The following is a 16,281-nucleotide window of genomic DNA, read 5'->3' as shown; positions in this document are numbered from 1 at the left end:
GCTCTGGGGAGCTTTGAGAATTCCTGTTCCCAGGCACTGCCCAAGCTGTTCTGTGTTTCTGTGACCATGGAGTTGAGTTGGCTGCTCACCCATGCTGTGTCCATCCCAAGGGTCATCAAGTGCCATTGCTGAGACAGGAGCAGCATCACCAGTGCCAGGTGTTGTCCTTCTGAGGACGCTGCAGAAGGCCAGGCTGAGCACACCCTTAGTCCTGTGCTGTCCTTGTGCTCCCCCACCTGTGTCCCTTTGGCTTTCCTGAGCCACGGGCGCCCTGGAGCTGGCTGAGGGCCGGAGAGCCTCCCTGCAGCTGGGCAGGGGAGGGCAGCCTGCCGGCCTGCCAGCCCGGCCGTGGCTGTGGCTGTAACGCATCTGCCCGTACCTTCTCCCTGTCCTCGGCGCCCTCTTTTCCACGGTGCCATGTGGGTCATTAGCTGAGGGAACAGTTTCTCACTGTCGCTTTCTCCTTTTGTTTTCCTCCTTCCTCATTGCTTCTAGTCTTGGTTTACTGCCAAACAGCCTCTTGTGAAAGGGCCGCCTAATTAACCCTGTGCTAATTAACAATTTAAAATTACACAGCACGGCTGTTGATATTTAATTCTCGGGAAGCCTGGGCAGCAGCAGGAGCCCCCTCCTCCCTGGCTGCTGCCCGCCCTGCCTGCCGTGTCCCCCGGGGAGGCAGCAGCCGGGTGCCGCGGGCTGGGGGTGCCCGGAGCCCCCGCCTGCCCGGAGCCCAGCGTGTGGCTCTGGGACCTGCCCTCCCCGGTGGAAGCGCTGCTGGACGCGGGTGTCTGTCCCTTGGAGGAGCTGGCGCGGTGGCACAGGGAGTCACTCTGCGCGTGCTGTGCATGGCATGGCTGCCAGCTGCCAGGCCTGGTGGGGGGGGAGCGTGGCACAGTGTGGGGCACACAGCGCTGTGCTGTCACCTGCAGCTGCCATACGAGCTCCGCTCTGGGCCACGGAGTGCCACGTTGGCCCCAAGGGGCTGTGAGGGACAGGGGCCAGGGACAGGGTGGGCATGGCAGTGCTGGGATGGGAGGCTGCAGAAGGGAGCAGGAGAGCCCTTCTTTGCCACTGGGGCAATGTGAGAGCACAGAGTCTCTGGCACTCAGGCTGTTCTCCCTGTAACTGGAGTTCATTGATTTTACGGGAAACCATGTTTACAGACAGAGTGCTGATCGACCTGACGAGTTGACTTCTGCCTCCTTAAGTAAGAACTACCTTTTCTTATTGACTGGCTGATAAACAGAGCAGAGAGGGCGACAGGGGGAGTGAATGGGAGGTGTGGAGCTCACCACTGTCGGTCCATCTGAGCTCTCACACTGTGTCTGTCCCCACACAGGTGGCCTAGGGGCACTCTGGGGTGGTGGAAGACACGGGCCCAATAGTGGACTAATAACTGCATCGAGCTGCTTAGAACCTGGTTTGCTATAGTAAGGAAATTGCTGTTTTCATTTTGAACAGATGATTCCTGCACCTTCTGCATGAATAGAAACAAATATTTTAATGTTTTAGGAGCAGCTCTGATGATGACTGAACCATCAGAAGAGCTTGGTCTTGTGCAGGGGCTCAGCCTGTGTCAGGGGCTTGGGCTGGCCATTTTGGTTCTGGGTTTTTCCGCATGCCTTGTAAGGGCTCCTCTGTATTGAGGAAAGGGAGAGGAGAGAAGATTCCTTTGGCATAGCACATCTTGAGCTGGTTAACTTGGAGTGAGTGGGGGAGAGCTGTTAAAGCAAGCCAAGGCAGAAAAGCCCACCAATTAATTGGAGCGTGTGGGCCTGCCTGGCCGGGCCGGGCCGGCAGAGAGATTGGCTTTCCTGTCAATAAACAAGTCCCCAGTGCAGCATCAAAGCTGCAGTCCTTTATCAATCGCAGCCTCCTCTTCCCGCATGTTCCTGTAACTTACCAAGCATTTATAACATTGATTTTCCAATCAGGCTGTTAACCCTCCCGCCCCTCCAGCCCTGCTAACCCTTCTGGCCTGGCTGTCAGTCAGGCACCTCCTGCCAGTCAGGAGCTCCTGGTGGCAGAGCTGCTGTGGCCTGGCTGTGCCTCACCTGGCTGTGCCTCGCCTGGCTGTGCTTTACCTGGCTGTGCTTTACCTGGCTGTGCCTCGCCTGGCTGTGCTTTACCTGGCTGTGCTTTACCTGGCTGTGCCTCGCCTGGCTGTGCCTCACCTGGCTGTGCCTCGCCTGGCTGTGCTTTACCTGGCTGTGCTTTACCTGGCTGTGCCTCACCTGGCTGTGCCTCACCTGGCTGTGCCTTACCTGGCTGTGCTTTACCTGGCTGTGCTTTACCTGGCTGTGCTTTACCTGGCTGTGCCTCACCTGGCTGTGCTTTACCTGGCTGTGCCTCGCCTGGCTGTGCCTCACCTGGCTGTGCCTCACCTGGCTGTGCTTTACCTGGCTGTGCCTCGCCTGGCTGTGCCTCACCTGGCTGTGCTTTACCTGGCTGTGCCTCGCCTGGCTGTGCCTCGCCTGGCTGTGCCTCACCTGGCTGTGCCTCACCTGGCTGTGCTTTACCTGGCTGTGCTTTACCTGGCTGTGCCTCACCTGGCTGTGCTTTACCTGGCTGTGCTTTACCTGGCTGTGCTGCGTCCCAGCAGCGGGCTGTGCTGGCCCACACAATGATCCAGGTCAGAAAGAATTGGGAGGGTGTGCTCATTCCACGTTGTGCCTTGAAGTTTGCATAGATATTCCTAAAACTTCACTTGGCAAGGGTACAAGGCTTATAGAGTTTCTTTTTCCTCACTTCCCCTGAATAAATCTGTTTTGGTTTAATTTGTATTGCAATTGCCAGTGCAGAAGTAGCAGTGAGAAGGGAGAGGGTAGGCGTGTTGTGGGAAGGTGAATGTGCAGCCTCAACACAGAACGACCTGGGATCAGTGGTCTAGGGAGGGAGTGGTGCAGTAGGAGCTGTTACATGGCTGGAGCATATTTTAGGCTAGGAGAACAAACTGGCTGACTAAACCCGGAGCCTTTTGGCAGCAGGATACTGCTTTTCCTTCTTGTTCTACTCAGTGCACCAGATTACTGTTGCTGCCAACTGTTGCTGCAGAGCAAATCCCTGATTATTCCCAGTGCAACTCTAGAGACAGCTGTGTATGGCAGAGAATCCAGGGAAGGTGAGACTGGAGGTGCTGTGGAGTAATGTTGTGTGTGATCACATTGTGATCTCCACCCAATGCCACCCACATGTCCTTCTGCAGGCATCCTTGTACATGGGCTTTGAGAGCGTGACTTTGCCATCAGTGGTAGTTGTAAATGGTTTTTCTTGGAGCTTCACTGGAAGTCAAATGTAGAGAGAAAGTACTGACATGTTAGAGGAATCAGGGGAAGTGTGGGTGGCTTTGTGTAGTAAAGGAAAATAAACTGGGAGATAGTGAAAGCAGAAAAAAGAAAGCTGATTGTCCCTCTGTTTTCTTTTGCTTGAACTAATTCAGGTAGGGCTGCTGTGGCACATCACTGGCTTTGCAGGTGGCCAAACCTCTGGCAGGTTTCCAGTTCTTCACACTTTGTGTGAGCTGAAGAGGGCTCCATTAGGATTGCAGTACTGGAGTTGTTGGCCAGGTGCAGCAGAAAGGGTCACGATGACAGGGGTCCCTGGGTGCTGGCCGAGCTCAGTAGCCCAGGCACGCTGACTGCCAGCAGCTGGTGGGAATGCTCCAGTCACGCTGATTTGGGGGGATGGAGGGGGTGGGAAGGGTGTCCTCCTCCTGCAGGACCTGCACGTGCCGTTTGTCTGCAGGGTGGGAGGAAGCAGTGTGTGCCCAGAGGCTGTGCCCTGCAGGAGCTCTGGGAGGCTCCTGGAGCGCGGCCTGACCGCTCTGCAGTCCCCGGGATGCTCCCTTGTCAGGTCTGGAATTTCCTGTTTGGTTTCTGCCCTGACATCTCTCTGTTTAAGCTCTGTCCAGACCACAGTTGCAGTTACGTGTCCTGTGCTCACTGAGCTCTGTTACTCCAAAATCGCTGTGAGTTGTTCTGGCTCACAGGTCTCCCATTGAGGTGCATGTGTGCTAGCAATGGGTCTGCGCTTCCCAAGCCATTAGCAGAAGGGTGGCACCCAGAAAAACAGCATCTGCCTTAGGGGGAGCCAGGGAATGCCAGAGCTGTACAGCCACAGAAGTGTTCTGTTGTCATATCTTGTTCCTGTCACAAGCTTTCCCATGATGTTTGGTTTCTGAAGACCCAAGGCCTTGGGGGTCACAGTGCAGCTCCTACAATCTTCCTGCTGGCTCCCTTTAGGAGAGGCGTTAAGCAGGTTTATTGCCACTTTCCAGGCCCCTTCAGTTTTCCTCTGGCGTTGCTGCTGCCAGCGTGTTCCCACTGCTCCTTGCCAGCAGCGCCCACGGCTGGCTGCCTGTCCCCACTGTGGTGCTGAGCAGCGGGGCCAGCAGCCCTTGTGATGGTGGTGGTGGGGTCCTTTGGGTGCAGCCAGACTCACCTGCCTCTCCTCTGTCCCATCCGCAGGTCGGAGCCGTAGCGGGTGCAATGAGCGCTCCGTGCCGGCCCTGCCATGGAAGGCTGTGACTCGCCCGTCATCCCCGGGAAGGACAATGGGTGCGGCATTCCTCAGCACCAGCAATGGACTGATCTCAGCAGCGCGCACCTCCCCGAGCCGGCCGGCAGCATGGAGCAGCCCGCGGCGGAGAGCTGTGGCCCCCTGGACAGCCTGAGGGTGCCGTTCCCCGAGCGCGGCGCCGAGAGCAGCGCGGCGGGCCCCGGCGCCGAGCCCGCGGCCAAGGAGGTGAGCTGCGGGCAGTGCGCGGCCTCCTTCGCCGGCCTGCAGAGCTACATGGAGCACCGCTGTGCCGGCGCCCGCCCGGCCCCGGCGCTGCGCCCCGACAGCGCCAGCGACACCAGCGAGGACGGCGAGGAGGAGAGCGACGTGGAGAACCTGGCCGGCGAGATCGTCTACCAGCCCGACGGCTCGGCCTACATCGTGGAGAGCCTCAGCCAGCTGGTGCAGAGCGGGGCTGCCGGCGGCAGCGGGACTCTCCCCTCGCTGCTCCCGAACTCTCTGCCCAAGCAGGGAGATCCCTCTGCTGCCGCTCCCGTCTACCCGCAGATCATCAACACTTTCCACATAGCCTCATCCTTCGGGAAGTGGTTTGAGGGCTCAGACCAGACCTTCCCGAATACCTCAGCCCTGGCGGGCATCAGCCCCGTCCTGCACAGCTTCCGCGTCTTCGATGTGCGACACAAAAGCAACAAGGATTACCTGAACAGCGACGGTTCTGCCAAAAGCTCCTGCGTATCCAAAGATGTTCCCAACAATGTGGACCTGTCCAAATTCGATGGCTTTGTGCTCTATGGGAAGAGGAAGCCCATCCTGATGTGTTTCTTGTGCAAGCTCTCCTTTGGGTATGTCCGCTCGTTCGTGACCCATGCCGTGCACGACCACCGAATGACTCTGAGTGAGGAGGAGCGGAAAATTCTTAGCAATAAGAACATCTCCGCTATCATCCAAGGGATAGGCAAAGACAAGGAACCCCTTGTCAGCTTTCTGGAACCAAAAAACAAAACCTTTCAGCACCCTCTCGTTTCTGCAGCTAACCTCATAGGCCCTGGACACAGTTTTTATGGTAAATTCAGTGGCATTTGCATGGAAGGCGAGCAGGCCCTCCAGGCCGGGGCGGCCGGTGGGGCTGAGCCGCCGCCAGCAGCGGGTGTCCTGGCCCCCAGTGCACTCCTCAACCTGGGTGGGCTGACCAGCTCGGCTCTGAAGACTCCCATTACCTCAGTCCCCCTGGGCCCGCTGGCTTCCAGTCCCACCAAATCCTCAGAGGGGAAGGACCCTGGGGTGGCAGGGGGGGAGAAACAAGAGGGGGACGACCAGGACAGCCTCTCGGAAAAGGTGGAGCCGGCCGAGGAGGTGGAAGAGGAGGAGGAGGAGGATGTGGAAGAGGAGGAGGAGGAAGAGGAAGAGGAGGAAGAGGAAGAAGATGAGGACGATGAGGGTTGCAAAGGACTATTTCCAAACGAGTTGGAGGATGAACTGGAGGACCGGCCCCAGGAGGATGTTGGGGCTGTGGCAGGCAGTGGCAGCAGCAAAAAGGATCTTGCTCTCTCAAACCAAAGCATTTCTAACTCTCCCTTAATGCCTAACGTGCTCCAGACCTTGTCACGGGGCACAGCTTCTACTAGTTCTAATTCTGCTTCTTCCTTTGTCTTTGATGGTGCAAACAGGAGGAATCACTTAAGCTTTAACAATGAGGGCGGCGGAGCCAGTGTGGCCGAGGGCAGCAGGAGGCTGGACTTCATCGATGAAAGTGCCAATAAAGACAATGCCACAGCGCCAGAACCAAATGAGAGTGCGGAGGGCGAGGACGGGAGCTACATCTCCCATCACCAGCACGCTGGCCCCCTCTGCGAACTCGGGGGTGGGGAGTGCCCCTCGGGGAGCGGCGTGGAGTGCCCAAAGTGCGACACGGTCCTGGGCTCCTCGCGGTCGCTGGGTGGCCACATGACCATGATGCATTCTCGCAACTCGTGTAAGACACTCAAGTGTCCCAAGTGCAATTGGCACTACAAGTACCAGCAGACGCTTGAGGCGCACATGAAGGAGAAACATCCCGAGCCGGGTGGCTCCTGCGTCTACTGCAAGAGCGGGCAGCCGCACCCGCGGCTGGCGCGGGGCGAGAGCTACACCTGTGGTTACAAGCCCTTCCGCTGCGAGGTCTGTAACTACTCCACAACTACCAAAGGCAACCTCAGTATTCATATGCAGTCCGACAAGCATCTCAACAACATGCAGAACCTGCAGAACGGAGGGGGAGAGCAAGTGTTCAGCCACACGGCGGGGGCGGCGGCGGCTGCAGCTGCTGCCGCGGCCGCCGCCGCCGCCAACATCGGTAGCACCTGTGGGGCTCCCTCCCCCACCAAACCAAAAACCAAACCCACGTGGCGGTGCGAGGTGTGCGACTACGAGACCAACGTGGCTAGAAACCTTCGGATCCACATGACCAGTGAGAAGCACATGCACAATATGATGCTGCTTCAGCAGAACATGTCCCAGATCCAGCATAACCGGCACCTGGGCCTCGGCAGCCTGCCGTCCCCCGCCGAGGCCGAGCTCTACCAGTACTACCTGGCACAGAACATGAACCTGCCCAACCTGAAGATGGACAGCACTTCCTCAGATGCACAGTTCATGATGGGGGGCTTCCAGCTTGATCCCACCAACCCCATGGCAACGATGGCTCCATCTCTAGGTGAGGTTGAAGGGGTTTCCACCACGTTCATGTGGGAGACCCAGCAAAGGCAGCCCATGAGCTCCCTTTGTGTGGTGGTCAAGCATGGAGGCCACACAGTGCAGGTTTCTCATCTGTGTTCACCCGGAGCAGTGTTTCCTCATCTTGTGGCATTTCTAGTACATTTTCCAGGAGTTTTTCTAGGGAGTTAATGGAACAGCAGACACGGGTTACGGATGCCGTGGCACTGAATGTTCTTCCTCGTTGTGGAAAGCATCCTAACTGCAGTGTTTCCTGAGAACTTGTCCTGGGTTGGGTGGGGAGTGGGAGCAGTTTGGTGGATAGCCTTGAGAGAAGGAAGGTGCAGTCACCTGCTGGCACTCCCAAAGGCAGGTGTGTTTGTTCGGGGTTGGTTTGTTCCACGCTGTGTTGCCTTGAGAAGACAAGGTGAGCAGGTTTGAGAGGGGTGGAAGGGATGGTGTTCCTCTGCTGCCGGTGACAGATGGGCTTGGAGGCTTTTGAAGCTGAGAGCCCCTCACTGCTGAAGCACAGGGCAGTTGTAGTAAGTTGTGGGTGTTTTAACTGAAGCCCCTCAAGTAAGTGACCAGGCCTGGGATGTCCATGAGCTGCCTGGAGAGCAGTTTGTGAGCTGTGCACTTGATGGTTGCAAGTATCACACCGAGGGTTGCAGAGGGAGGCTCTGCCTGTGTTTTATTAACATTTGACACCAGGTTGGCCCTTTTGGCTCAGATACACATGCTATGAGCTTTGTGAGAAGTGAGGCAGATCTTTCCCATCCTTAACACTTTGGTCCAAAACTGAGCAGAGCATTAATAATTCAGAAGAGTCTGCTTTTGAGTTCTTCCTGCATGGTGAGTTCCGGAGAGAGTGTCTTAAAGAGTGCTTGCTTCTCAGCAAATAAGTTGCAACATAGGAAATGAAAAGTTAAGTTAAAATAATATTGTTTTGATTAACTGAGGAATTGTTGACCTGGTTCCTTTCATAGGATTGTTAAGGTGAGCTGTGACATCAAATCAAGGTAAAATACCAAAAAGCTGTAGAAAGAGCATAAATGTCTTAAACGCGGAAAAGGAGAGCGAAGTGGCACAGGAGTCCTGGTTTGTCTCTGTGCTCGTTCAGAGTTTCTCTGCATCTCTCAGGTGCCCTGGTGTGAGCAGGAGCCTGTTGTGCTCAGTAGCTGTGAGTGAGCAGAGCTGAGCTCTGCTTTGAGGAGTCAGCCTGACAAAGGTGGGGTCCTCCTGGCTCTCCGTGACATGCTCTCATATCCTCTTTATTGGTTGTTGTCTTTTCCATATCAAAACTGTGTTTAGAAGATTCCTCACCATTTTGAACTCTTGGACAAGAGATGAGCTATAACAGTGCAGGAGTGGCACTTCTCAGGTTGTGTCTGTCCATGCCACGTCCTACACTGTTGCCAGCTTGTGACAGCAGCATGGTGACCTCCCTGTGAGGTGGCCGTCCCTGGGCTTGTGGCTGCTGGCCTTTGTTTTGTGTGTCAGGATTGTGCTTAGCTACTGCATGAGGTAGGATTTGCTTCTCCAGGGAGGCAACAAAAAGCCGAATAAGAAAAAAACAGAATGCTGTTCTTGAAGTAGCCACAGAAAATTTCAGTGTGGTGCTGTGGAATTCTTCATCCTCTCAAAGTCTGTAGGGTTTTTCTTGTCGTCTTTGGTGGGCTGAGGGCTGGATGATCATTGAGCAAGAGGGTAGCAAGGGTGGCAGTAGTCCGTTCCCAGCCTTCTGTGCTGGCTGCAGTAACTTTGTTCTTTAGCTCTGGCGCAGACCAGCAAACAGAGGAGTGGGCGAAGGGAGACACACGGCTGCGTGTGGTCTCACTGTGCTTGTGGGGACACAGGTGGCACTTGGGAGCAGCTCGTGTTCTGCTCTGTGTTTATCTTCCGGAATTGAGCCTTTCTGACCTCTCCTTCCCCTTCTTTCCTGGTGCAGTGGGTGGCGAGATCCCGCTGGACATGCGGTTGGGTGGAGGACAGCTGGTGTCTGAGGAGCTCATGAACCTGGGTGAGAGCTTCACGCAGACCAATGACCCGTCGCTGAAGCTCTTCCAGTGCGCCGTGTGCAACAAGTTCAGCACAGATAACCTGGACATGCTGGGCCTGCACATGAACGTGGAGCGAAGCCTCCCCGAGGACGAGTGGAAGGCGGTGATGGGGGACTCGTACCAGTGCAAGCTGTGCCGCTACAACACGCAGCTCAAGGCCAACTTCCAGCTGCACTGCAAGACCGACAAGCACGTGCAGAAGTACCAGCTGGTGGCACACATCAAGGAGGGGGGCAAAGCCAACGAGTGGAGGCTCAAGTGTGTGGCCATTGGGAACCCAGTCCATCTGAAATGCAACGCCTGCGACTACTACACCAACAGCCTGGAGAAGCTGCGCCTGCACACCGTGAACTCGAGGCACGAGGCCAGCCTGAAGCTCTATAAGGTAAGGCTTGGCTTTGCTTCATCTTTTCATTTTCCAAGGAAAATCTAAGTTGAACCGCAGTGCATTGTGACCCTTTGTAGATGAGCTGCTGAGAGCTCTCCGTTGGCCCCCAGTCAGCCTGTGTTCTGTCGGTGGCTGTGGTTGTCCAGGCTTCAGGGCATTAGATGTTCCCGGTGCTTTAGAGGGGGCTTGTGTGTCTTGTGGCACTGCAACGGTGATACGGTGCACAGAAATGGAGCAATCCCTGTTAGAAAGGTTGTGCAGGGTGACGTTTGCCTGTGTTTTGTTGGCCCTTTCCCCTGGAGTTTGTCCCTTTGTGTCACGGGACGGCTCCCAGAGCGGTCAGTGTGCTGCTGCTGGCCGCGGGCGGGCAGCGGGGCTGTGGCTGCAGAGCTGCTGTGCTCCGTGCACTCAGTGCTGGCTCTGTGACCCAAGTGCTGCTGGAGAGGAGCCGTGAGCACCTCGCAGGCATTGTGGCTGCAGAGCTGCTGTGCTCCGTGCACTCAGTGCTGCCTCTGTGACCCAAGTGCTGCTGGAGAGGAGCCGTGAGCTGGCCCTGCACCTCGCAGGCATTGCCTGTTCCATCCACAGCGCTGTTTGGGCTGTCACTCCCATGTTGCTGCCTGTTCCTCCCAGCCCCTGGTTCTGTGTTGTCTTTATGCCCATTATTACCATCTTCTCTTCCTGTCTCACCGGCCTGGTCCCCAGCCCCCTCCCTCGCTGGCCAGCCCTGTGGGCTGTAACCCAAGAGGAGCTCCGGATACAGTAAATAGTCCTTTCACTCGTGCAGCAGAATTGCTCCAGACGTTTCTATTGATTTTCACTGGACTTAAAGCTTCACCTTTTTCTCTAATCATCCCATAATAGCTTTAGTATGAACAATCAGGTACGAATTGCCATAAATCTCAGCAGCCGCATCCCCTCCATTCACACGAGCTCTCCCCTCATTGTCTGCTCATTCCTCACAGGATTTTTGTATTGTCTCATCCTTTTCTTCCTGCTTTCCCCCAGATGTGCTGAGGTTTCTTTATATACACACAGAGTGTACCTTGCACTTTTTAATTGCTTCTTTAAAAACTTTTCTTTATGTAATGGGAATTTAAGAGCTGACACTGAGCTCTATCGTACCCACCCACTTCACAGTGTAGACACATTTTCAAAACTCCTGGATTTTTCCTAGGCATTAACAGTTCCAGCCCATTCAGGGAGGAAGGTTATAACCAGGAGCATCATGTAAGGTTTACCTTGAGCTGTGGTTGTTGGGCCTACCTGGCACTGGTGGGCAGCTGCTCAGAGCAGGGCTGTGTTTCTCTGAGCTCATTGCTGAGGCCAGGATGGCTGTGACAGCGATTGTTCCATCCTGAGCTGGGATCCAGCCTCACCCATCAGCGTGTGGCTCTGGAAATGATCAGGTGTGCGCATGCACCTCTGCTCCCTGGCATGCAGGAGGCTGGGAGAGTTACACACCTTGGAAACTGGGGGCAGCACAGTGCCCGTGAGACTGCAGGAACCCAGCTGAGGGAGCTGAATCTCCTCTGTGGATGTCAGTTTGGGGTACAAGAGAGTTGTTTGAAAGCTGTATTGTGATTTTTTTTTTACACATAATGTTGTTCTTTTAAGCATACATTGCAAAGGTTAAAGTTTTCTATATCCCGGCCCTTCATCTACAGTGGGTTCCAGTGGGGAAAAACATTTGAGGTGCTAGAATTCTCTCACTGAGGGGAAGGAAAAGGGGAAAAAAGGAAAAATGGAAACAAAATCCCACCAGCATTGGGGAACAGGCATAGGTTCTTGTAATGAAGATTGCTAGGATGTTTTCCTTGGGCAGGCACAGAGGAGCTGTCAGCTTTGAGGTCTGAGAGAGGCCTGGGCAGTCTCAGTGCTGCTGCAGCCCCGTGTTGCCTCTGACACAAAGCAGTGAAACACCAGCTGAGGGATAGCACGGTTCAGAGTCACGGATTCCTTTGGAATGCTCCGTGCGTTGGCCTTCAGGTGAGGCTGGATAAAGCTGGGAGCAGAGGTTGGTGGATGGCTAGATTCACCCGTCTTGCTTCAGCAAGGCTGGAATCAGGGATTGATTTGATGGAGAAGCCTCTGTGCATGAGGCATGGATCAGACAGCTACAGCAGGGCTCCCGGGCCTTGGAGCAGCTGTAATGCCATGTCTGCTGATAACTGAAGGGATGCAGCAGCACTGGGGGGAGTTCACAGAATGGCTTCTCTTCTCTCAGGCCTTGGTGTGGTCTGCAGTAAATTGAGATTGATTGGATGTTATTTTTCCTCTTGCTAATGTAATCCATTAGCCTGGCACATGCATAATCAGTTTAGAGCACAGTTAACTGGATGTAATCGAGTTCTTCCCTGCCTGCTGGAGAAAATCCTCTCCAGATGCTGCTGGGTGAGAGCACACACTGGGCTTATCACACACAATCCTCCTTATTCTGCTGCTTTTGCCATTTTTTTCCTAAATCACATGTTATTGGCTGCTTGCATTGCCCAAGTGCCACTTCTGTCAGTGTTGCTTGCTGCCAGAAAATGTGATCTGGAGACACTGTCAGTCCCTAGTCGGGTGAACCTTTCAGGCTTCTGCAGCACTGCCAGTGCCAGGGGAGAAGGTCTGGTCTTCTGCTGCCATCTTCATCCTGCACATTGCAACAGCTTCTGCCAGGCCTCCTCCCTGGCAGGGCAAAGGAGGGGAGTGCCAGAAAAACCTGGAAGGGTCTGGTAACCTTCCCTTTGTTGTTGTGTACTCCCAGTCATTGCTGTCCCCCTAAAATCCTGTGACTAAAGGGGAAATCCTTGTTTATCTGGAATTGCTGGAGGAAGGTGGTGCCTGTCGTTTGCTGTGTCTGCTGAGCACCCTGGGTGGCTGAGGGGTTTCTGTCCTGAGCAGCTCCCTGCAAGGCCAGAGCGCCATTGGCAGTGCCTGGCATGGCATTTTGGGGTGGGTGCTCTGGCTGAGGGGTTTCTGTCCTGGCAAGGGCACCATTGGCAGTGCATGGTGTTACATTTTGGGATGGGTGCAGAGGCAAGGGCAGCTCCCCGGGGCAGAGCCAGGCTGGGCCTGGAGCAGAGCAGAGCCTTCCTCACATCTGGAACAGGTTGGGCACAAGCTCCCAGCATCTCCTGCACAGGTGGAGTTTGCAGAAGGAATTAATCTGCTTGCGAGAGAGCCAGGTTTGGACATTTCCTACAACTTCCTGACAACCTCTAGTTGAGAATGTGCGGCTCGGAAGAAGTTTAAACAAAGAACTACTGAAGAAACACGCTGCTGGCCAGACTGCCAGCAAGTGCCTTCAATGAGTTCATTCAGTGTCTTCCTTTTCAGTGTTTCCAAGTGCTGAGTTCACTTTTTTAGGGAATAGGGAGTCTGGAGCAGAGGGTTTGGGTTACGTGGTGCCATGCATAGAGGCTCTTTGTTAGCTGGAGATGCAGAGTGTGCAGGAAAATGACTCTTTAATATCTGTGGTGGTAGTGGTGATGAAACTGTGGATGTGTGCTGACTCTGACAGAGGCAGAGCTGACCTGTGGAAAGGGAAGGGAAGGGAAGGAGGGCGTGCAGCTGTACACCCAGCACAAGGCCTCAGTTCCACCGTGGAGCAGCATTGTCCCATCGCGCCTCTCCCACAGGGGCTTCTGTCTCCTTTGCTGGCCACAGGATTCTCAAAGAAACTTGTTGGAAAATCCCCAAAAAGTATTAAACCCAGAGGATGCGTGGAATATTGTATGAGATGTAGCTACAGAATGATGATGATGATGTATTCAAATTCAATGTCCTTCCATAACAGAACAAGGCAAAGAGTACCTTCTGTAATAGTAGCTAACTTTGAAGTTAGAATTGTGTGAAAATGGGTGAGCTGCTGTTGGATACAGTGAAGGGTGTGATGTGTGTGGAGTTACCAAAAGCACCTCAGGTGCTTGTGTTAAACGTAACAACCCCTGAGAAAACAGAGCAGGGGGAGCCTGGCCAAAGTCCACAGAAAGCCCAATGTGATCAAACAGGAAAGCATTTCATGTGGAGGCTGGGCAAGGGAAGAAGGCCCATGGTACAGGGAGGGCAAGGAGGAGAGCATTCTTCCCATGTGTTTGAAAGCAGAATTGAAAGGTGCTTCTGCATGGAGGATAAATCCTGAAGGGTGGTCTCACCTGGAGGAGAAGGAAGAAGTCTCATGAAGGGAAAGTCACTGGCTGAGCAGGACTCTGCTGCTCTGGGGTCCTGCAGGAGCCCCCAGCAGGGGCAGAGGCTCCTGGCACTACTGTGGGCCAGAAACTGCCAAGCATTGAGTCAGCAAATTGATAGAAACTGTAATAGAGGAGGACCCTTAGATCCAGACCTTGGGTCCTGTTGGGATTGACAGGTATTTGATACAAAAAGCTCTCCGTATCAGTTTAACCCTTTGAGGCCCGTCCTCCATGGGGCTGCATGTTCCTCTGAGTGACAGATTTCTCCCTGACACTAAAAGATGTCTTTGCCTTCCTTTAGGTATTGAATACCAGAGTCTGTTAGTACAGGATCACAGAACTTCTCCTTTCTCTGCACTGCTTTTTCAAGGGATTGGAATCAGAACTGCTGAGAGCACACAGCGTTGCTTGCTCTATATTTTATTTATGGGCCTCTGTCACTTAGGTTTTTCTTTCAAGTTTTCCAGTAAGTGCTGAGCCATATGCAGCCAGCAGCTTAGTAAAGAAACCACCCTGTAAAAGCAACGTAAATAACAAAGGAGTGAGAGTGAACTGGAGCAGGAGCTCTGGTCAACATCAGGAACCAGGAGCTCACCAGAACATGGAGCTAAAAACCCTTGGTCAAAATGGGTTTAGAAGTTAAAATATTTGTAGGAATGGGCTACAAAACCCAACTAAACAAACCAAACACAAGAAAAAAAAAAAAACCACAGAAAAACACCTTGTCAAGCTTTATCCTAATCTATATAAGCTCAGTTTTTCTGGCTTCTGTAGCAGCCTGTGGGCAGAGCAGCAGGAGTGGGTCTTGGCTCTCCCTATTCATGCAGAGCTGTGGATTGGCAGGGAGGTGAACACAAAGGTGTTCTCAGCCTCAGGTGTCATCTCAAAACAAGGTGTCATCATGTTGGATGGAGCATCAGTGTGCATCTGACCCTTTCCTGTGCATGACGCCAGTTCTGTCTGTGTTGATTCATTCTTTTATCCTCACAGTCTGCCCACACACATCTCTCCAGGTCTCAGTTCCTGCCCCTCTCTTCCTGCCCATCCACCTTGCTGTGTTCCTGGACTCCCATCTCCTTTGTTATCCAAGAGCTTGGCAATTCCCAGTTCCTGCTGTGTCTCCCAGTGTCTGTTCACCTGGCTGGTGCCACCCGTGTCTGTGCCCTTCGTTATGCCAGAGGCTGGCAGCTCACAGCCTCCTGTCCTGGGCTGGAACCCAGAGCTCAGCTGGCATTTCAGTCTGTCTTGAGTCCAGCTGCCTGCTCTGCATGGATTCCTCAGCGCAGGTGATACACCTCGAGGGCCTCAGAATGCTCTGCTTCCTCTTCTGCTTGGGCAGGGTCAGGTGTTCGGGCCTTGGGTACCAGCCCTGGCCAAGCACCCGTTCTGAGCTGCAGGCTCGCTGGCGACGACCTCGTTAAATTATGGATGGGCATTCATTAGCATCCATCTCTGGCAGGGGCTGGTTTGAGGGAAGGGCCCACAAGGTGCTTTCCCCCACCTGTTCTGTGTGACCTGGCATGGAGTGCAGGACGCTGTGTTGTCCTTCTCTGGCTTTAACTGAACTGTTCCTAAAGAAACTGTTGCAGCAAAGTCCCTGTATTGCTATGGAAGCAGCATGGGAGGTTCTGTGTTTGCCATCTCATAGGGAATTCATTAAATTGCAATAAATAATGTATGCATGGTACATAACTTAATACCATAATGGGCTTTTTCCCCTTCTTGCCAGTCGTAAAAATCCTGCTCCTGCACTGTGACGTGGGCAGCCAAGTTCTGCAAGTCAGATTAGGCAATAAAGTTGCACTTGTGCAACAGGTTCTCTGGAAGCTGAGCCTTGGGGTACGGCTGGGCGGCTCTGGTGAGGCAGGCTCAGCTGCTGGGGGATCCTGGGGTGCAGGCGGCTTCGGCAGAGAGGCACGGCTGGGTGCTGCAGGGCAGAGCCCAGGGTGCTGGGTGCTGCAGGGCTGGGTGCCTGCACTGCTGGGTGCAGGGCACAGCCCAGGGTGCTGCAGGGCTGGGTGCTGCAGGGCTGGGTGCAGGGCAGAGCCCAGCACAGCTGCCCCCAGCATCCCTCCTGTTGTGCTTGGAGCAGGGGGATCCCTGCAGCTGGCCATGGAGCCATCAGTGCAGCTGTCCCACAGTCCCGGCTTTCCTCTCAGTCCTGGAGATCACCTGGCGGTTTTTCTGCTCTGCTGGGCTGTCCATGGCTGGGGTGCAGTGGCTGCTGTGGCCCCCGTGTCAGCTCTGGGCTCGCAGCGAGGTGGGGAGCTGGTTGAGCAGGCAGGGATGTTCTGATTTAGCTGAGGAGGATACAAATGCCTGGCTTGTATCCCTGCCTGTCATCTCTGAGCAGACCTGCAGAATGTGCTCAGGCTGATGGACATTCCCCTTTGGGTTCCAGCACACAGATGCTGCAGCTGGGGCTCTGTTCTGCCTGGTGCCCCTC

The 16,281-nt window shown here is 54.5% G+C and overlaps 1 protein-coding gene across 7 annotated transcripts in view; it reads left to right on the top strand.

Moving 5' to 3' along the window:
• ZFHX3 (zinc finger homeobox 3) overlaps window positions 1–16,281 on the top strand; it is a 376,930-nt gene that overhangs the window by 296,471 nt on the left and 64,178 nt on the right. For all 7 annotated transcript variants that reach the window (XM_074550648.1, XM_074550646.1, XM_074550642.1 and 4 more), the window contains 2 exons: window positions 4,467–7,210; window positions 9,158–9,654. In XM_074550648.1, the coding sequence (XP_074406749.1) occupies window positions 4,513–7,210; window positions 9,158–9,654 (3,195 nt within the window). In that variant the 5' untranslated portion in view covers window positions 4,467–4,512. The remainder of the gene's footprint in view (window positions 1–4,466; window positions 7,211–9,157; window positions 9,655–16,281) is intronic.

The sequence above is a fragment of the Zonotrichia albicollis genome, chromosome 13 (genome assembly GCF_047830755.1).
Source record: "Zonotrichia albicollis isolate bZonAlb1 chromosome 13, bZonAlb1.hap1, whole genome shotgun sequence".
Lineage (NCBI taxonomy): Eukaryota > Metazoa > Chordata > Aves > Passeriformes > Passerellidae > Zonotrichia > Zonotrichia albicollis.
Note: the sequence above shows the minus strand (reverse complement) of the source record. Positions and strands in the feature narration are given on the sequence as shown.